General features: G+C 45.7%; 6 protein-coding genes across 8 annotated transcripts; 2 read left to right on the forward strand and 4 right to left on the reverse strand.

Annotated features, from left to right (window-relative positions):
- Window positions 1-766: 766 nt before the first annotated feature.
- On the forward strand, window positions 767-12,916 carry sha (shavenoid). 3 transcript variants are annotated; one of them, NM_001144173.3, is made up of 11 exons: window positions 767-863; window positions 925-1,026; window positions 2,243-2,709; window positions 5,656-5,955; window positions 6,546-6,644; window positions 6,691-6,906; window positions 7,566-7,676; window positions 7,970-8,296; window positions 8,362-8,837; window positions 8,892-9,134; window positions 9,242-12,916. In NM_001144173.3, exons 4-11 carry the CDS (start codon window positions 5,715-5,717, stop codon window positions 12,428-12,430), a joined length of 4,902 nt encoding a protein of 1,633 aa, NP_001137645.1. In that variant the 5' UTR covers window positions 767-863; window positions 925-1,026; window positions 2,243-2,709; window positions 5,656-5,714; the 3' UTR covers window positions 12,431-12,916. The 3 variants fall into 3 exon arrangements, with proteins under 3 accessions (NP_001137645.1, NP_610672.1, NP_001260889.1); NM_136828.3 differs by lacking the exons at window positions 767-863; window positions 925-1,026 and having other exon boundaries at window positions 2,241-2,709; window positions 6,712-6,906; NM_001273960.1 differs by lacking the exons at window positions 767-863; window positions 925-1,026 and having other exon boundaries at window positions 2,241-2,709; window positions 6,712-6,906; window positions 8,916-9,134.
- Window positions 12,917-13,292: 376 nt separating this feature from the next.
- On the forward strand, window positions 13,293-14,244 carry lambdaTry. The gene has a single exon (NM_136829.4). It carries the CDS (start codon window positions 13,313-13,315, stop codon window positions 14,129-14,131), a length of 819 nt encoding a protein of 272 aa, NP_610673.1. The 5' UTR covers window positions 13,293-13,312; the 3' UTR covers window positions 14,132-14,244.
- A 5-nt stretch (window positions 14,245-14,249) lies between these two features.
- On the reverse strand, window positions 14,250-15,186 carry kappaTry. Its single transcript, NM_136830.7, has one exon. The coding sequence runs from the start codon at window positions 15,135-15,137 to the stop codon at window positions 14,346-14,348; it is 792 nt and encodes a 263-aa protein (NP_610674.5). The 5' UTR covers window positions 15,138-15,186; the 3' UTR covers window positions 14,250-14,345.
- Window positions 15,187-15,638: 452 nt separating this feature from the next.
- On the reverse strand, window positions 15,639-16,585 carry zetaTry (zetaTrypsin). Its single transcript, NM_078967.4, has one exon. It carries the CDS (start codon window positions 16,550-16,552, stop codon window positions 15,710-15,712), a length of 843 nt encoding a protein of 280 aa, NP_523691.1. The 5' UTR covers window positions 16,553-16,585; the 3' UTR covers window positions 15,639-15,709.
- A 380-nt stretch (window positions 16,586-16,965) lies between these two features.
- Window positions 16,966-17,876, reverse strand: etaTry (etaTrypsin; the record flags this gene model as incomplete). Its single annotated transcript, NM_078968.2, has 1 exon — window positions 16,966-17,876. The coding sequence occupies one exon, from the start codon at window positions 17,874-17,876 to the stop codon at window positions 17,088-17,090; it is 789 nt and encodes a 262-aa protein (NP_523692.1). The 3' UTR covers window positions 16,966-17,087.
- Window positions 17,877-18,166: 290 nt separating this feature from the next.
- Window positions 18,167-19,213, reverse strand: thetaTry (thetaTrypsin). The gene has a single exon (NM_078969.5). It carries the CDS (start codon window positions 19,193-19,195, stop codon window positions 18,407-18,409), a length of 789 nt encoding a protein of 262 aa, NP_523693.1. The 5' UTR covers window positions 19,196-19,213; the 3' UTR covers window positions 18,167-18,406.
- Window positions 19,214-20,700: the final 1,487 nt, after the last annotated feature.

The following is a 20,700-nucleotide window of genomic DNA, read 5'->3' on the forward strand; positions in this document are numbered from 1 at the left end:
AAAACATTACGGCCAACTGAAACCTACATTCCCAATTGGCCATATTCAAATAGTAATTTAAATGAATGCAGAGATGTTCAAAAAGTAGAGAGCTCCAATAATTATCAAACCTGGACATCTGGACAGACACTCGCATCCTCCATTAACCGTTATGGACTGCGGACTCGAAGTGGACCGACCAAGTTCAATGAGCGCATTTTCATGTTTATTGCAGAAGCAATTGGTAATAAGTGCGCGACCGCAGACGTGGAAAAAAGAACACATTTCTCAATCGTTATTTATGAATACAATTGCAAGTTTGTTTAGCTCGGCCGGAGGCACCACACACTCCACTCCGCCACCAGCGTATCAATAACAAGCCGAGATGAGGCGGAATGCCGGGACATCGAGGACAAGGGGGGTCCACGTACCACTGTAATAAATATTAGTGAATTCTTTTAACTTATATTGCACTTTAGATTAACTTTATATTAAACAGCTAGCCAATAAGATAGGTTGAAAGGGTATACCATTAGGCGTTTGAGTACTAACACTAAACTAACATAACTGCTTAGGTCGTTCAATAACTTAATACTCCCATCACGTATCCCCTCGACACTCCGAACTTTTCTCCCTGTGTACGCATCCCAGACGTGAACTGGTTTCCCAGTTTTCCAGCAGCAGCAGATCAGACGACTCACCGCAGCCGGCGGCCAACCAGCGACGTGTGCCCAAAGTTTGCATAAGTTGGACCACGACATGGCATGGACATGGACGAGGACTTGGATGTGGATGTGGATCCGGACTGGAGCGAAGACCTGGACCTGGACCTGGACCTGGATCGGGCTTCTTTTTACAGTTAAAGATTTATGGATCATGCATGGGTAAATGGCGAACAGATACGCGGTCAATTGTGTGTAGGTAACGCAACGCAATTTATTCCAGCCCGAAAGATAAGAAAAGCCCGGAGGAGCAGGAGACCCACTGATCCAGAGATTCGGAGCTCCGAATCCGATTGACACAGAAATACAAATTCGAACAGTGAGCGTCATAAAATGCAGATAGACACAGTCATAAAAGTATAAATAAACGGTCGAAGGCCCATTCTTGAGAACTGTATTTGGACGATAATGTTGAGTAGTGGCTGCAAGAAGGCGGGACGCTGGGTATCATTAGATGGAGATCTACGAAACTAAAACTTTCTAAATGACGGGCGGCAACTTTAGCGGCAAAAAACCAAAACTGTAAATGCAGCCAAAGCAAATAGTTGCAGCGGCGTCGCCAACTAAAGTATAATTATTGGCCAGACGAGATGGGAATGAAGACGAAGACTGTAGACTGCAGACTGTAGACTGCGGACTGTAGCCTGCGTATTGAAGACTGCCAAGCTGCATACTGAAGACTGGCATAGCTTTGCAGTCTCCAACTGGGAAACTGCACGTACGCAGCGCCGGCAAAAGGAGATGCCAATATTTCTATAAATTTCTATATATATTTTTTTTCGTTTTTTTATTTAATTTTTTGTCGTTTTGTGTGCCACTGCTTAACTGTTTTTAATTGAAACCCGTTTGCGGTAATTGTCTTTTTGGCTTGTTGCCCCGACCGCCTTACTATATATGTTATAACTTGCTTATGTCAAACAGATTGGCCGTGTAATTTGAGGCAGCCCCATAACTCCACCTGCCGTGGAACTTTTCGAAAGTTTTCACTTGTTCTGCTGCACGGATCTCCGGATCCATGGTTTTTTTCGATCTTAAGATCGTGAATCTGCAGATCTTGAGATTCCATGAAGTGCAGCTGCACTCGAGCGCAACTAAAGCGAGTAAATTGTCATAAATTGAGTTGAACCAATGACAAATGACGTTTTTTTTTTCTTGTTCCGCAGCTTTTATCAAACTGGAGCGTGAATCTTGGAACGGTACTGGGGGATTCCTGTCATTTCTACCGCCGGCCACACGGCGTATGCGCGATGCAGAACCTGTCCCAGTCTTTGTTAATTAGTCTACAGTTAGAGATCTTCGCCTTCACACATCACAACACGCAGGCATTGCCAGCAGTTGGCTGTTCGGCTGTTTGGTTGTACAATTTGTCAAAACACAAACGGACCGAACTTATACTTTCAAGATATAAGAGCGTGGAGCAGAAAAGAAAACTCGTTTAAGAGCGCACCGCCTCTCTCCGGAACTTTTCTTCAGGCTTCAGTCTACAGTCTTCAGTGTTCGGATTCGGCTTTGGTTTCTTTGAGCTGCGATTGCTTTGGCAGTCGCACCAACGACGGCGACCTTGATAGACGTCTTAGCGGTTCGAAAGACATCGAGAAAAATCCCACAAACCCTCTGTGCAACCTTCATTCGCGAAGAAAAGCCGCCGCTGCCTTCGCTTTCTTTGCGGCCAAAACAGAGGAAAACAAAAGAAACCGAAGCGAATTTTCTAAAAACAATAGCAATAACAGTTAGCGCGACGCTGGTTGTTTATGTGTTATTTAGTGTGTGGCACGAGATGAAGATGTTTCAAAAATGCTGAAAAACGTGCAGAAAATGCTGCCGAAGAAATGTGTGAAAATGCCAGCAGATGCAAAGTGAAGTTAAGCAAGTTAACCAAGTTAAAACCGAAAAAGAAACCGCTTAAGTTTATGTGCGAAAAGTAATCCTGGTTGTACCTTGTCGGGAAAATTAACGGCCAAAGGTGTTAATTTATTCACCTAAACTGCAACCGAGCTCTGCAATGTGAGTACATGACATGAAACTAAAATTGGAATATCGCGCGACCAGATCTAGATTTTGTTTTTGTGCTGGCAAAAAGGGCTTGCTTTGCCCCTTGGCTCCGGCTAATCAGACCGATGCCAATTGAGTTTAGGTCACTGGGCATGGGCACTCTCCCAAATTGAAAATCTTTTTTTATTCGGGAGAAAGTAATTTGGGCTAGAAAATAGCTCAAAACGCCAAAGCAAAACACCGGGCATTGCACCGCCGTAATTCGGTCTTAACAACCGGCCGAAACCGTTGGACAGCCGGCCATGTCCAAGTTGGCCCTAAGTACATATTAAAGCACATTAAGGCGGCGAGCAAATGATGCGCTCCTCTGGCCACCACAATGGACTGTGGAACCGGGAGCCGGGAGCCGGGAGCCGCTAACACAAAATAATAATAATAAAAATAACAGCGGAATAAATTTGAAATTTGTTATTGCGCTGGAATAGCTGGGATGATGCTCCAGAGTTTCCAGCTAATCGGCTGCCTTCATGCTGCTCCGCTGCTGCTAGCGTGTTCTAAGTGTTAAAAGTACGCCGAGTGTGACGTCGACTGCACTCGGAAGTGTAGCGGCAGCTCCGGCCAGACAATGGGCCCATCATCTAGTGCCCGGAGTTTGGAGTTGGAGTTGCAGCCAGCGCCAACTCCAGCTCCAACTCCATGGTCGGTGCATGTTCATGTGAATTGCAATGGCCAGGTTAGAATGCGTTGTGGTAATTTCTACACCCTTGCAGAGCACATAGCTTTCTGCTGGGTATGACCAACTTGTACCCAGTTCGAATATAGTATTCTGAGTATAGTATAGTAATAGTATTCTTTTCTAAGAATACCCATTTAAAGACTAGGAAAGCGCTTAAATGACTTGGATGATTTTCACAAATTGAAAGTTATTTTTATCCGGCATTAGAAAGCAAGCCATTGAAAGTTTAACTGTTTCAATGGGCTAATAATGAACCCTTTTAAAATGCTGTTTTTAACTTAACTGCGCTTAAACCAGCAATCGTAAACAATAAACTGGCCATTAACTAACCATTAGCTGCCTGATTTTAGTTGCCAAAAAGTGACTCAAATCTTGAACAAATTAGTTTTTATTTATTTTATTTTACTTCATTACACATAAAATTAAATAAAGAGGAGTGAATTCAAGAAAACTCATCTTAAAGTATACTGAACTTCTTAAAGTATAAATATTTGCTCGTTAAATAAATAAACAATAATGCGAAACAGCCACAAATCGCTTTCGAGCTCACCAAATCTAATGGTCAGTTATGCTGCACTTTCCGCTCCGTTGGCCAAGTCCAGAATTTTAGGGGTATGTTCCGGGTCGATCATGTTGGGTTTCGGACAACTGCCACTTGTTTATTATGGATAAATTTATGCACAGACTTAGAACAATGCGCACACGCTCTTTCGTGTTGCCCAATAATTAATGATCGCGTACATGGCGGCGGATGATGGGCTGCAATGGGCTGAAATGAGATGGAATAGATGGAATATGGCTAATTTATGCAGTTGGGTTCAATTACCTGTTAATTGAGTTTAGTCGAGTGCGCAAGAGTCAAGACCCTGCACAGGTGCCCCATGGAGAAGTTATCCAGCGACTGCATATGGCAAGAGACCACAAATAACAGATCTCAGAATTAGCAAAAGTTTTCTTCTTTTTGTCTTTTTCCCAGCATCATCAAAATCGCATCAGTTTCAGTTGGTATTGTTGCTCTGTGAGCTTTGCTGATGTTGCAGTTGGAAAAGCGAAAAGCAGGTCATTACTGCCATTAAATTCGTTTCGAAAATGCAGACAAGCCGAAAAGCGAGACTAGATAACCCAAAATCAAACCAAATCCGAATAACTATGGCACAGTCGTAAACATATTGGAAAAGAAAGAGAAATAATGGAAATGTTATTGTTGTTTGTTTTTAAATGCCATAACTGTACAGCAGGTCGAGTGATAGATGGAGATGGAGATGTAGATGGAGCTAGAGCTGGCTAAGCTTGTAGACTCCAATGTCCAATGTAGATGGATGGCGATTATGATGCCAGCGCTGGTGGTGACTGGTCAATCAAAAGACTTAGGCAACGAACTTTACTATGCTGTTCGTAGTTTTTGTTGCTGTGTTCTACTGCGTTTTGTAAAGAAATTTTACTTTCAAATTAGGCCGCAACTGTTGCTTTTTATCGCTTTCTTCTCTCATTCATTCGCGCGCACATTATGACTCCAGATAATATGCCTTTACCTCTACGCACCCGTCTCTTTTGTTCTTCTTTTGAAGAGCCAAAAAAGCAAAGCACAGAACAACAAAAAAAAAAAAAAAAAAAAAACAAGCACAGTCTTCTGAGATCAGTAGAACTCGTAGATATGAACAGTTAGGAGTCCCCAATAATTTTTCTGTGGTGCCTTCGCGCGCTGTGTGTGTGAAATATTTATGTAAATTGGCCTGGCCGAAAGCAGCTGCTAAAGTGCAACTGATTAGCGGTATAAACGGGGTGTTCTGAGCCAAGTGCAGCAGCGGCCGCAGCAGCAGCAGCAGCGGGGCTTTTGGTAACGGTAAACGCTATACAGTTTTCCCACTGCGACGCACTTGATCCAGTGCAGCATTATGCCAGCTCCTCGCCGTGTCCCAACCAATAAGTATATACACTTGCCGCCAGAACGAGTTTTAATTGCAACATTTGTTTAAATGTTGTCCGTTAGCCACCGGCAAACTAGCACCAACTGGATGTAGATGTTGCTCCATTTCAGCATTTCCAGCAAAACGGACCAAACAATTTCTGCCTCATTAAGCGGGGTCCCAAAGAATGTCAACTGACTAGCTGGTTTTCGTTTCGCTAGCTACGAATTTGGACTTATTTTTAATTAATTAGTGCTTGTTTTCTTTTACTCCACTCCACACCACCACCACCACCGCCCACCCTCCGCCACTCAACCAGTTGCAGCTGCGGCGTCGAATCCCCCAGAGTGCGTTCCATCCAGCTATGTTGCTGTTAAGATGCGGCTCCAATCCTTACCGCTGCTCCTTCTGCTCGCTGTCGTCACCCTTCCGCCTGCCACGCCCACTTCGGCTGCCCGACCGCTTACACACCCGAGGGCGAGGAACCACTATCCCAGCGAAGATCTCGCCGAGGAGCCACTAATGCCGGCCAGCTTGCTGCTCGAGGAACTGCAGCAGACCAACGGGCAGCTCGTCAATCTGACACGACAGCACGACGGCGATACCTTCCACACAAGCGGTGAGTTAACCACTTGGAAACAGGTGGTATATCAAAGAACAACGGGCTCGAATTCATTGATTCATTCATTGAATGTTTTCACGTTAGCTTAGCTAGAATTCGACTCATCTGTTTCTAAATTTATGCGGCCATAAATGATTTTTAACGCTATTTAAGCAATGTTTTAAAATTAGAATATATTTTACTGGAGAAGAGTGTTCCGTTATTATTGCGATAGATGATCTATAAAATAAAAAACTTTTCTTTGCTTAATTAAAATGTTAAATTCAAGAGCAATTTGTAGCATTCATTTCCAACTTTATTATTTTGCTCATGTATATGGCAAGAGTATTGGAGTCTTGCGTATTTTTCCAATCGCAGTGCCAGTGTCACTGTCATTGGTCAGTTGACTTGGCATGTGGCTTCTTCGACTGGATGATGCGTCGCTTTTTCGTGGCTGATCCGCTGACAGCAGCATTAATTTTACCAGTAAGGCCTGGCCCGGCCCGGTCCGGTCAGGTTGGGTCCAGCCACCCGTTTGATTAGCCGTCAATCGGTTGAAGATATTGTGAAGTCCCGACTCAATCCATCTTAATGTTTTCTCTGCGCAGGTTTGAGCAGCGCCTGCAACGCGGACACCTGCATCGGACTCTCAAGTGGCACAGCGTCGCTGGTCCGTTCGACCGGCGATGGAAGCGGTCAAGGCAACGGTAAGCTAGAGATTAGCATGTGGTAATGTGTGCCTGTCATAATCAGAGAAAATCCACCAATCCATAGATGGACTCAATCCGGCGACCTCGTCTTTGGGCGGCGGTCAAATGGAGCTCCTGACCCGTCGTCTCAAGTTGCAGAAGGGTCGCGGTCAAGTGGCGAATATAGATGCGAGCGGTGAGACTGGGTGCACCTGCCGATGTCTTCCCTATCAGCGGGCCTATCGCGAGGATCTGGGCATATGCGTGGACGACATCCATGGTGAGTGTGCATTGCGGAAGCCATCCAACGATTCCACAGCCAAATTGTGTGCTCCATTTCGCGGTGGGAGTCGCTCCCACATGTGAGACACTATCCATCCATCCATCCATTGTTTTGTCATATCCCCGAGCACAATGGTTGCCCAACTGAAAAAAAAAAATAGAGAAAAAATCGAAAAAAAAAGTCCAACCGAATGAAAGAAATGCTGTAATAAGCGCCACTGAAATTGTGCAGGGCTGCAGAATGAAAACGAAACGTGACGCAAAGAGGGAAAAAATGTTATTATTATTGAACAAATCGCTTGTTTCCCCGCTGCTAATGAATGAAAGGAAACTTTCGCCCGTCGTCTGCCAACATAAACAATCTGAGACCGCTGCCATTTCGGGGTCTAACTCTAACACAGGTTCGGAATCCGACCCGAAGATCGGAATTGGAGTTGGAGTCGGAATTGGAATTGGACTTGGAATCGGAATCGGACCCCAAGTCGGACCGAAAGTAAGAGCTGGGTTGGCCGGAAAAATAACAGCACAGATATGTAGTTTCACTACCAATTCCGATTCGTAATTGATAAGCGTCGATCGTTATCGCCGCCATTTGAACGTACTTTCCCACAACCTCCAGCACCTAATCGCTTCCCATTTTTCCGCCCATTGTTACAGAGTGCTCCCTGTCGCCATTCGTGAGTGGTTCCTCCTCGGAAAAGATACCCTTTGTCTTCCTGCCGCTCAAGGGTCAGATCATCTATCCCAGCAGGGAGATCAGCTTTGCCAGTAAGTAGCTCACAATACCACTTTTCAGTTGTTATAATAATTGTAGTATCTCAGATATTATTTCCTTTTATACATAACCTGAAAGATATTCGATCTTGACAAAGCTTCAGAAATAATAATCAATAAATTACATACAACTGGTTTCTAATTACTGTTAAATACCAATTTTGAAATAAGTTTTATTGGACAATATAGTTATAAATTTGATCAAGTAAACAGTTGGGGTAAATTAGTGAAAGTCAGTGTATTCTATTGGCTCATTAATGCCATTTACTGTCATTTTAAACTTTTAGGCATTCACACACCCGTTTGCGCGGTAACCGGAGCCCAGTACCTGGGTTCAAATGGCTGGTCGGATCTGCGGAACCCCATAGACACCGACTACCCGTTTCGCATGTTCCGCGATGAGGGACGCAGCTTCCTCTTGTGGCTGGGTGAAGCTGATCTGCGCCAGAAGATGCAGGGTCGCCTGATTGTGGTGCATCTGGTGTGTCGCGACATGACGGTGGCCTTGAATGCCAGCAATCACGTCAAGGGTGAACCCCTCATGCCGCCCAGGAATGTTCACTCACCATGTGTGGCTTTCAGAGTGAATGGCAGTCCCGTAAAATATGCCCACAGTGAGTATTAATAATGAGCAACATCAAAGAAATCCAAGCTTATCCTAATCTCCTTATACATACAGATGTCCCCGAGGTCTTTTTCCAACCAGCCAACTCCACCACTTTGGCCTCCACTTCGGATGGCATGACCATGCGTGAGTACGTGGTCATTGGGATCTGTAGCCTGCTCTTGGGTCTCATCTATGTGGCCTCAGTGTTTCTATATCTTTACATGAAGAAACGAAAGCGGCACAGCTCTCGTCATTCCCTAGACAATCTGACAAACGACATCAATTATCCTAAGAATGATCAGGTTACGTATGGAGCACCCTTTAGCCGAGTGGGTAGCATATACTCCTCCAATAGCATGGGTCTGGGAAATGGAAATGAGTCCAATACACGTACAAGTATAGGCAGTTTAAAGGAGGATATGGGCATTGTGAAAAATAATCCATTGCTGCAGCATTTTCCACAGTTGAGTGAACGAGAACACAATTCCGGGTTTGCCAGCGATATTTCAAATTCGAATTCTGAGTGTGAAATGGAGGAAAAGATCAAGGTGGGTTGGCTATATAATTCTGATTGATGAAATATACAGAACTACACTTTATAGACATCCGTGCTGGTGCATCCACAGCTCAGTAAGTCGCCGAAGCCTTCGGGTGGAACAGATAACGCTGCAATGGATGTGGATGACTTCCTGCAGGACAACGAGTGTCTGCCCGCTGAAAATGTGGCCGTAATTGATGAGCTCATGAGCGAGGAGAAGCTGGAGAACTTGCGTGCCATGGTCAGTGGTAATGTGCGCAAGAAGCTCTACTTCAATCCCGCTTATTTTGAGCCTCATCTACTAGCGGTAAGTTTTAATTAACAAATGCATGAAAATAAATAAGTATGAGAGTTAAAAATGATTAATAATGATTTGTTGCATACCCGTTCGTTTTTTTTTTACCAACTTTTCAGGAACCGCCTCAAGCTGCCATTGAGTTCCTGCAGAAGATTCGCGAGGTCATCGCCATTGCCAAGTACAAAATGGCCTCAAAGCGTTACCAACCCTCTCTGAACATAATTCCGGAGGAGCAGCATCCGGAGTCCAGTTCCAGTTCACCCATGTTCAATATTCCGCTGCAGCAGAGTCTGGCGGGGAAGGGAATGGGCGATAAGCGGAACAGCATCGAGCAGTGGCTGCAAAGTGTACCAAACTCGGATGCGACTCCGGCACCGAAGACGCTCGACCGACCTGCTCCACCGACTGCAAAGAAGCCATCATCCGGATCTCCCAACAAGGGCTCATTGAGAAAGGAGATAAGTGCACCCAAGGAGCGACCACCACCACCTCCAATGCAGAAATCAAAAGCAGATGAAGGTAATGCAAAGTCATCTTCTCCAGCGCCTTCGGGTCCACATTCCAGCCGAAGCACCGGAAAGAGCAGTCCAGAACAGTCACCCAAGCCGAAGACAAATGTGGGTAGCACTTATGAGGGATTCTCTGCCTTTTCCGTGGCCGCCAATGTCTATGGATTTGCAGAGACCGGCGGGGAAATCTACAATAATCCCAAGTTCATGCTGGCAGACTCACCTGCGGCCTCATTGCGCAGTGCCTCCAGTCGCTCCAAATCGATGAAGAAGCGTAGCGAGGTTCTGGATCAGTTCGCTGCCGCCAACTCCACACCCACCTCGCTCACCTCCTTCGATCGGCAGCACTACAACATGCTGAGAAACATGAAAGCGCCGGAGGTCATCTACGATTCCTTGAAGCGCGAGTTTGCAGCGCATATTCCAACGCCTGATTATGATAGCACCATAGAGAAACGAATCAAAGACATCTATAGCAGTACGCAGAGTAGCATACCATCGGTGCCCACTCCGGATTACAGCTCTCTCAGCCGTAAATCTCTTAAGCAGTTCCAACCCGATTCCCCGATTTATAGAAGGAAGTCCCCGCAGTATCTGATTGTGGACTACGAAACGGATAGTCTTGAACGTCTGGAACCCAGCAAACGCAAGAGTTCCCACTCGTCCAGTTCACCGTCATCCGATGTGAGTTCCCAATTGAGTCCAAGCTTGAGTACCGCTCTTCCGCTCGAGGAGGAGATGGAGATCAGTCACACTGTATACGATCGTATGAACGGATTTCGCAAGGAGGGCGAGATGAAAAAGCGTTTGGCTGCAAAGCACCAACATCCACATCCTGGGCAGCAACAAAGGCAGAAGGAGGCGGCAGCTCGAATCAAATATGACACGCCCTTTCGGGGAAGCATGACCATCGAGGTGGAACATGAACCCCCTTCCGATCTGGAGCGAACGGATAGCGATCAATTCGAACCGGATACACTGGATCGTAAGCCCAAGAAGCAGAGCTTCTGCGACATTTCAGCTTGGGATGGGCATAAGCCAATCGACTCGGACTTTAGCCAGATCAGTTCTCTGCCGGATTTGAGTCGGCAAATCAGTCCTGCACCCAATCAGGGCATTAAACCAAGGACCGCTTCCTTCATCCTTCGATCCAGCAACTCATTTAGGAACTTGAGAGAGATCTATGAGTCGCCTTTAATCGCTCAGGACAACATCAAGTACGAGAAGAAGGTTGCACAAACACCGGAAGAGGAGGGGCGTATTCTCACCCTGGAGGCCAAGCACTCTCGTCGCCAGCGTCTGATGGAGACGTCACCAACCCACTCAGTGATGGATATCACAAAAGTAAACAAGACCACTATTACGATTTCATCACCGAAGCCAGCGGATAAAGCTCCTCCTACTCGACCAAAGGTCAATCAGCATTACTGCCCACCGTTGGTGCAAAGCAAACGACCACTACCACCTCCTCCCCCAAACTCATCGGAACATCAGGCTCCAGATGAAGATGCCTACAGCCTGCACAGTGAGATCACAGGCACCTCGGAGTTCGAGAACTCCTGCAACAACACCATGTCCAGTGCTATATCGGCAACCACCGAGGAGAGAACTCATGCAAAGGGTTCCAGATCCCCGAAAATCAATGCTAAGATACCGGAAGAGGACTACGAAGGGATGTACAACAAAAAGATCAACAGCCTGCGCAACGACTACAGTCTGACGAAGTATCTCAATCGACGGAAAAGTCAGCGGGAGGAGGTTTCAAAAGCTGGTCCGGATTCCCCAAAGGACGTTGCCCCCGAGCCGGAGTTCGGTGGCAGCAATAAGAGCGTAAAGGAGGTGGATGTGGCCCAGTTCGATGCGCTGTCCATAAGCTCACGCTCGAATCGGAGTAGCAGTCATCTTTCCGAGCGAACAAAAGAGATGTACAGGAACGCCGGAGTTCCAGTGGGCATTGCCTATCCCCAACGAGCGGCTAGTAGTTCCGGAAATGCTAGTGCCGGCGGAAACGTTCAAACTGTGTATCGCTGTGAAATCGAACAAGCCCAGCTCACGGCTGGAATGCAGATTGCCATTGGACTAAAGGATCGCGCCAAGAAAGCCAAGGACCTGAAGAATGCGTGGCGAAAGTTTGTCACTATGGCGGCCAACAAGTTTAGTCCCAGCCAAAGTCCAGCACCAACATATGGTAGCAAAACTGCTGCCGGGTTCCTCGAGGATGACGGCATTGCCTCCATTATCGAAGATGCAGCTCAGTCCGCTGGAATGGGACAACCGGGTAGCCAGACGTATTACGAGCAACGCTTTGGTCAACTGGACAGCGGATACATGAGCACCGATTCAACGGAACTGTACAAGCGAAATGTCTACGATCGGTATAATTTCAAGATGCCGTGTGGACGCGGACAGATCATTCGGGTGGACACCATCGAGGACAACGAGGAGGAAAGCGGTCCGAATGACAATCGGTTCGAGGACCTCGAGCACATGGTCTCTCCAAGTCACAGTCGTCGATCGCCGGAAAACAACGCAGTCGTTGCTTGTGATCTCAGCGATGCGGAATCTGATAAAACTCTGACCCGTTCCCATTCCCAAACGAATTCCCAGGAGCGAAACGTGCGGGGCAGCACCACAACAATGTCATCCTACTCCTCGGATGAAAATGGACGCGGACGAAGTACCTGCTGTGGATCTTCGGAAACGGACGAGGAGACCAACGCGGAGGACATGTGGGAGTCGGGGGCAGAGAGCATAGAAACGCACTCTGTGCTCTACAAGATGATTAGGAAGAGTTAGATTAGGCTATGCTTAAGTGCATAAATAGTTTCTAGGGTCGTGCAATATGGAAAATATACGAAAGACTTACTTTTTAAGACTTAAGAAACGCAATAGCAACAATCAGTGCAATAACATAGAGATTCTTGCCAAACCACAAGGTGCAATTTTAATACATCTAAGTTAGCTGATAATCTTTAGTAATTAGGAACGTGAAACCCTGGGGAACTGCATACAATACGCAAAGTGCAGGTACCAACAGTATATCAAAATAGAAGAAGGAATCGAAAACCCAAGCCCTAAGAAATGTAAGTGCAATCAATCAACATTATATATCGTTTAGTATCGTAACGGATGCGTATTGTGATAAATGTCAGCAGTCTTGGGCCGGAAATGTGCAATCTTAGTGTTAGTGTCAGTGTAAATGTCTTAGATTTAAGCAATTAACGCTAATGTTTTACCTATGTAAAATAATAAATATTTTATATAAAAAGGAAAGAATTCAAATGTAGCCTGCTTTTGGGTAGAGCTAAATTTAATAAACCACCAACATAAAATATGTACATACATACATAGCGATAGTTAGTGAAAGCTAGTAAATACAATTGATTTCGAACGAGAAAAGCGAGATAATCAATGATGGGTTTATTGACTTACCCCAAAACCAACTTGCAAGTTCACCACTCATGGATCGAGCAGAAACGTAATCTGGGAAAAACGGCAGAAAGAATTGTGGCCAAGATTTATGACTAGCCATTGTTCATGTCTGTTTCTTGATTACGAAAACTATCATTAGATTACCAAGTAATCGGCAATCCAATCCCAATCTACAGCCGATAGATAAGGATACGAGTATTCTATAAATCTACACATAGCGCTACTTTTGCGTTCAGTTGCTCGAAAATGTCACGGATTTTGGTTGTGTTTCTGGTGCTCGGAGTGGGCTGCTCCCTGGCAGATCCTATATACCGGAACGAAGAGGTTCATATACCGAAGCTCGATGGACGCATTGTCGGTGGACAGGACACGAACATCACCCAATATCCGCATCAGATCTCGATGAGGTATAGAGGAAATCACCGATGCGGAGGCACAATTTACAGATCAAACCAGATCATCAGTGCTGCCCATTGTGTAAACACCTTGTCCGGCCCGGAAAACCTTACCATTGTGGCTGGTTCCTCGAACATCTGGTTCCCCACGGGTCCGCAGCAGGAGTTGGAAGTCCGTGAGATCATCATTCATCCCAAGTATCGCACTCTGAACAACGACTACGATGCGGCAATTCTGATCCTGGATGGGGATTTCGAGTTCAACGACGCCGTGCAGCCGATTGAGTTGGCCAAGGAGCGGCCCGATCATGATACACCCGTTACCGTGACGGGCTGGGGAACCACCAGCGAAGGCGGAACCATCTCCGACGTCCTGCAGGAGGTCAGCGTTAATGTGGTGGACAACTCGAACTGCAAGAACGCCTATTCCATTATGCTGACCAGTCGTATGCTTTGCGCCGGAGTCAACGGAGGTGGAAAGGATGCATGCCAGGGAGATTCCGGTGGTCCGCTGGTCTACAACAACACACTCCTGGGCATTGTGTCCTGGGGAACGGGCTGTGCCCGTGAGAAATATCCCGGAGTCTATTGCTCCGTACCGGATGTTCTCGATTGGCTGGTGGAGACCGTTGCGGATAAAGAGAGTGTGGGCAAAATCGACTTTCTGTAATAATATTAAGGCAAAAATACTATTCAAACGTCTTGTAACTAGCCTCAATCAACTCAAAACCTTTTATATCTTCGAATTACGTAAGAAATGACCAATACAGACGATAACGTAGTATATTGTTTGTTTGATTACGGTTTTATTATTAAATTAGGTAGCTCTATCCGACGGTAACCACTTAAAGATAGCGTATCGATTGCCGCGAAAATGCCTATGTTTATTGCACTCCAGCAGCTGCTATGGTTTCCTCGATCCAATCCACAAAGCTGGCCACGTAGCAGTAGACGGTGGGGTAGTTGGGTCGGGCACATCCGCGTCCCCAGGACACCAGACCCACCAGCTGACCATCGATGACCAGGGGGCCACCGGTGTCGCCTTGGCAGGCATCACTGCCTCCTTGAACTACGAATCCCGCGCAAATCATCCGCTCGGTAACCTCGCCAGCTCCGTAGATTTGTGTGCACTGCTCAGAGCTAACCACTGGAACTTCGGTCTGCTCCAGTTTGTAGCTGGAGGGGCCCCACTCCTCCCGGTAGCCCCATCCGGCTACAGTGGCAAGTCTACCCACTGCAGGACGCTCCGGGCGGATACCAATTGAGCTTATTCCGAGGAGCGTGAGGTCGAGGGTTGTGTCCAGAAGGAGGACACCTATATCATTGTCAACTGTCACGGGATCGTAGTTCGGATGATGGGTCCAATTGGCTACTGGGTAAATAAATCCATCGGTTCCATTGCGGGTGTTTGCTCCGGCCACAGCCACAAGTTTAGTTTCCTCGGGCAAGCCATAGAGGCACTGAGCACTGGTGATCAATGCCTGTTCCGAGATGATGACACCGGCACATTCGTGCATATAGCTGGACTCATTATCCCGGCGATAGCGAAGGGAGACTAGATATGGATGACGGGCAATATCTACCGTAGTGCCATTAATTATTCTGCCCTCCGGTTGACCGGAAATTGAAATAACGGAGGAGAACCCAATGGCCAACAACAGTAGCGGGATGCACATCGCACCTTCCATCGATTCGCACGGGTGTGAGGTTCCAATCGAACTGATTACGGATTTCAGTTTAGACTTAGCTAGGTTGCGTTCAATGAACATGCCGATTGAGTTAATGGTCGGTGCTTAAGATAGCTTCTGATAGCGGTGTGAGCACAGGGTCCGACCAAGATAATGTCAATCCAAGTGACACATTATTGGTGTAAATAATACGTTAATCCTTACGGTTTCTCTTCGGAGAAAGCTTATACTTAGGCCAAATTGTATAACTAAGAATGCCTTTATTGGGCATATAAATAACTAGGTGCCAATATTAATGTTTAAGAGTGTAGAATTCCCAACACTGGGAACTTTGGTCCACTCTAAGCGTAAATTTAATGTTGCATATTTTTGGGGATTTGGTAAAAGTGTTTTGAACCGGTTTTGATCCATAATCCACACGCTCAAGGTTCATCTAATCATTGATTAAGTTGATTTTATTAGAAAAAGATTAATAAAAACCTTCAGTTCGGAAAACCCTAAGGCACGTGGCTTCAGAAGCCAATTTATTTACAAAACGTGGAATGGGTGATATAATTAATTTAGAGCCCTGCCAAAACGGCATCGATCCAAGGCCTCAGGTACGCCACATTGGCATAGACGCCGGGATAATTGGGCAGTGCACAACTGTTGCCCCAGGACACGACTCCATAGAGTTCATCGCGCACCGCCAACGGTCCTCCGGAATCTCCCTGGCAGGCATCCGCACCACCGACACCCCGTTTGCCGGCACACAACATGGCCGATGTAATGCGGTAGGTCTCGTCGCCAAAATCCTCGTAGTCCTGATCACAAAGCTCGTTGCTCACAATCGGGACATCGACCGCGAGCAGTTGGTTCGAGGAGTAGCCGCCGGGAGAAGTGGTTCCCCATCCGCTGACCTTGCTGACCGTTCCCTCAATTGGTTGTTCCAAGGCCAGCTTAATGGCCTTGATGGTGAAGTTGTTGAGCGGCAATGGGGGATCCACAAATAGAATGGCAATATCGTTGTTGTAGGCAGCTCCCGAGTAATACCCTTCGTGCATAACGATCTCCTTGACATTGGTGATAACGCCATCGGAGCCGGTTTGGAAATTTGTCCCGGCCACCACTTTATATTGACTTGCCACCGTGCCGATGACGCAGTGCGCCGCTGTCACTATTGTAGTCTCATTGAAAATGGATCCTCCGCAACGATGGCGAAAGGGATTCTCCGGCGTGGTGATACCCTTGTAGCGCAGGGAAATCTGGTACGGGACCTGCGCTATGTCCGTCGCATAGCCACCCACAATGCGGCCATCCGGAACGCTCTTCTCATCCAGATCCTCCAGAAGGGGAAGACCTTGGGTCAAGGCCACCAAGCTGACGAGAAAGGCCAAGAGGCCAACTATCCAAGAGCTCGACATGCTTACAAAGGCAAGGAGAATAGGGAACTGAAGGCCCAAATTTTTTGGCCGGCCATTCCATGGCTTATCTAACGGCCGATTCGAATATAGGAATCATAAATTTTATAATGGATATGCATGGTCATTCGTTACTACGAGCGATTAGGATTTATAGGCTACTATAACACTGGGTAACATAATTGAGATTGATTTTGAAACGTTTAACATTTTAAATTTATTTTATGCAATTGACAATATTTGTAAGCTATTTATTTTTTTTGCAAGAATATGGCTACAATTATTTTTTGGAATTTCTTTGACTGTTTAATTTCGGTTTTTAAATCTAAACGTAAATAATGATTCGTTTGAAAACTGAACTGTGGACTTAATAGTCAGTATTCCCAATAAAAGAGTTTATTACCAAACTCATTTTTGCTTCGATAATTGCAGTTTTTTAATCGGCTATATAAGTTGTCTGAACTATAAAGACGTTTTTCGCTTGTAGTACGCTATTTTATTTGACATTTTATATAATCGACTAGGTATATCCCCTCGGTTATACATAAGATGTTCGCTGTTTGGCTATCCAGTCCTTATAGTAAGCGACATTTGCGTAAACGCCGGGATAATTTGGACGTGCGCATCCTTCTCCCCAGGAGACAATGCCGGCCAGCTTGTTAGCAACAACCAGAGGTCCTCCGGAATCTCCCTGGCAGGCATCCTTTCCGCCCTCCGATAGTCCAGCGCAGAGCATGCCCTCGCTGATCGGTCGCCAGTAGTAGGCTTCCTGGCATTTTTCGGAATCGACAATTGGTACCTTAACCTGCTGCAGTTGATCGGATGACAAGCCGTTCTCTTTGGTATAACCCCAACCACTGATTGTGGCCTGGACTCCAACGGCTGGTTGCTCCGAGGCGATTTCAATGGCTTCCATAGTGCTAAAGCTATCCAAGGGCAGGGGAGGATCCACAACCACCAGGGCAATGTCGTTATCCATAGTGGAAGAGTTGTACAACTCGTGGGGAATCAATTTTGAAACTCGCACCACTACGCCATTCATACCCCCACGGCTATCGTCGCCAGCCACCACCAGGAAATTCTCCGCCTCGCGGTTGTAGACACAATGTGCTGCCGTTGCTATGGTCACCGCGTCCAGGATGCATCCACCGCAGGTTTGGGCGTAGGAGCTACTCGATGAACTGCGCCTGCGCAGCTGCACCACATATTTGGTATAGTAACTGGATGTATCTGCACCGCCAACTATGCGACCATCTGATTGCGCCGATACTGCATAAATTCCGAGAAGAAACAGCACCGCAAGAATGCGTAATATGACTTTGTTCATTTTGTTGTTCGGAGAGTGACTAAATCGAATCTTTTACTTTGCTCGAAATCAACGAAAAGCTTTGGCTCATATCGCAAATTGGTCAATAAACTGCTTTTATTTTAACACCGATAAGATGACCATCCCGGAGCGGTAGCTGTTCTCTTGAACCATAGCTGACTAAGAATAATGCCAATCAATTAGCCTTAGTTCAGGCGTATCAGGGTGATCAAATATTTAATTGCTACTTGAAGCAATAAAAAGCTTCGATTGGTTAAATAAAATGTATACCAAACACCTTTCCTCTTTTTGGCTGTTTAATATATATTTACAATTTAGTCAATACTAATTTTTCTGAGACACCATAGATTGGCTAAAAGACTTGAGAAAGCAACATCGAAATTTGCCATAAATCATAATTGTATCATCCATATGAAACTTATTAACAATTAGATGGGCAGATGGGAAGCTTTTTGATTTCGAATCGCTATATAATCCCCGAAAGTATGCCAGTCTAGTATGCCGGTCTAGTATATTATTATTATTTATATCTACAAAGTTTCGCTTGCATTCAGGATCCACTTTCGCAAAGCGGGCACATCGGAGTAAACACCGGGCAGTAGGTTCGAGGCACAGGCATATCCCCAGGACACGATTCCCACCAGAGTGTTACCGACCGCCAGAGGACCACCGGAATCTCCTTGGCAAGCGTCCTTCTTCTTTTCATAGGCACACACCATGCTATCGTAGATGATCTCTCCGTACTTGTACTCATCCGAAGCGCACGTCTTCCAGTCCACAATGTTGACATAGACCTCCTGGAGCGTCTTGGGCAGTGTCATGCACCAGAAGTAGCACTTGGAACCCCAGCCGGTGACCACAGCGGTGGTGCCAGTGGGCGGCGTTTCCGTGGCCAGTTCGATATATCGAATATTTTCGGTTTCCTTTACCTTCTCGTCCAGCTTCAGTATGCCCACGTCGTACTCCATGGTCTTCGAGTTATAGTCCTCATTGTATGCCAACTCCCGGACAGCAACCACAATTCCACCCTCATTGTAGAGCGTGGAACCGAGACGCACGAACACCTTGGAGACCTTCCTTCCCACCAGACAGTGGGCCGCCGTGACAACAGTATCTTCGTTGATCAAACTACCACCACAGAAGTGGGAGCCACTCTTGGTCTGCAGGGAAACCTGGTAGGGATGCGCTCCGATTGTTGTATCCTCGCCGCCGACAATGCGACCTTCGCGCTCGAAGGGATCACCATTGGAGACCCCGACTGTGCCAGCACAGGCGGAACCCACAGCCAGGCAAACTAAAAGAACCACTAATCTGTGCATTCTGGAAAAACACTGACCAATCAGTTAACCATGGCAGACATTTATAACTTTCCATCAGGCGCGAATACGCTGATGAAGTGGGTGGAATGTTAACCATTGAGTGGCCAGCTGACAGTATCGGTCGATCTTTTGATCCATGGAATTAGCATACCATGCACTAGAAGGCCGTAGGCTTGTTTCTTATCAATCAGACTTGCTATCAATCAAAGAAAGCGGTACGTATGTATGTGTATGTGCAGCACCAGTCTAAACTCGGAAGTCGGCACTTCAACGGGTGTTATTAGATATAGATAGCTTGCCCTCAAGCTAGAATGACCTTGTCATTCTAGGTGATTAGAGGAGCTTTTCACAAGACACACCTTTATAGTATTCCCCGTTTAAAAAATAAGCGATGACCCAAATAAAACATTTATGGCTTTTCTATAACGATTATTATTCAAGAACTATGTGCAAAAATAAATTTTGTGTAAAAAAGATATTTACTAGGATATATTTGATTTCATACCAAATGTTCCGACATATTTTCTCACTTGACTTTGGGGTTCGTGGATATGTGAGTCTTAGGCAAGACACTCCTTCACCCAATTGAGGTTTACTGAAAATTTCACATGCAAAGATATAACTTTTACCACATTTACGAAATGGCAAAGGTGATTTCTACGACACGTAATTCCCAAAAAGTAGGTTAAGTCATAGAAGAGACAATTTTAATGGCCCATTAAAAGCACAAATTAGCACAAACGTCACCAATGCTACGTCGAGTTGGAAATACCCGTTAAAATAAGGGGTGGCTATATGAACGACCCTCTGCCAATCAAAATTTCTACTTAAAAATGGCAAATTTCAACTTTATTATGGAATTGATAATGGAACTTTTTATAAACAGCATTATCGGTTAAAAAATATGGCAAATTGTTTATTCTTTGCAATTGTTGTTGCGTTTAATTCACAAATATAAGAAAAAGAACAGAAGACAATCCATTCCTACCATCTATTCACACCGTCCAGTATTTCACCAGTCACGGTTCACCAAAACGTTCAACTTCGAGTGTCCAAATCTGTGCAATCTTATCTATTCATTTTTTTCCGGCTAATTAATCTTGCCACAGCTGTCCAGACCATCACTCAACTTATCAATGGAAGATGAATTGGAACCCTAGCCACGCGATGCACTCGAAGTTGATTAGATTGGTCCTGGACAAATGTTTACCTTTAGCCACTCGAGCCCATTGAAATCGGTGAAAATCACAGAAGGTGCGTTGAATTATCTTACTTTATGTGAATACCCGTGAACCCTACAAAAGATAAGACCTGTGACGCGGGCAACCTCGAGAACTGTTTCCCTATTGTTAATACGAAAGGTGTAATAAGTGGTATGTGTAATACATTCAACTTCCACTACTTTATTCTTTAGGCTTAACCACTAACTTAAACTACATAGAAGTAAATACAAAAGCTTTCTGTATATTTTGTAAACCCTCTTATGTTAAAGTACCCAGACCAAA

Source organism: Drosophila melanogaster, chromosome 2R (genome assembly GCF_000001215.4).
Source record: "Drosophila melanogaster chromosome 2R".
NCBI lineage: Eukaryota > Metazoa > Arthropoda > Insecta > Diptera > Drosophilidae > Drosophila > Drosophila melanogaster.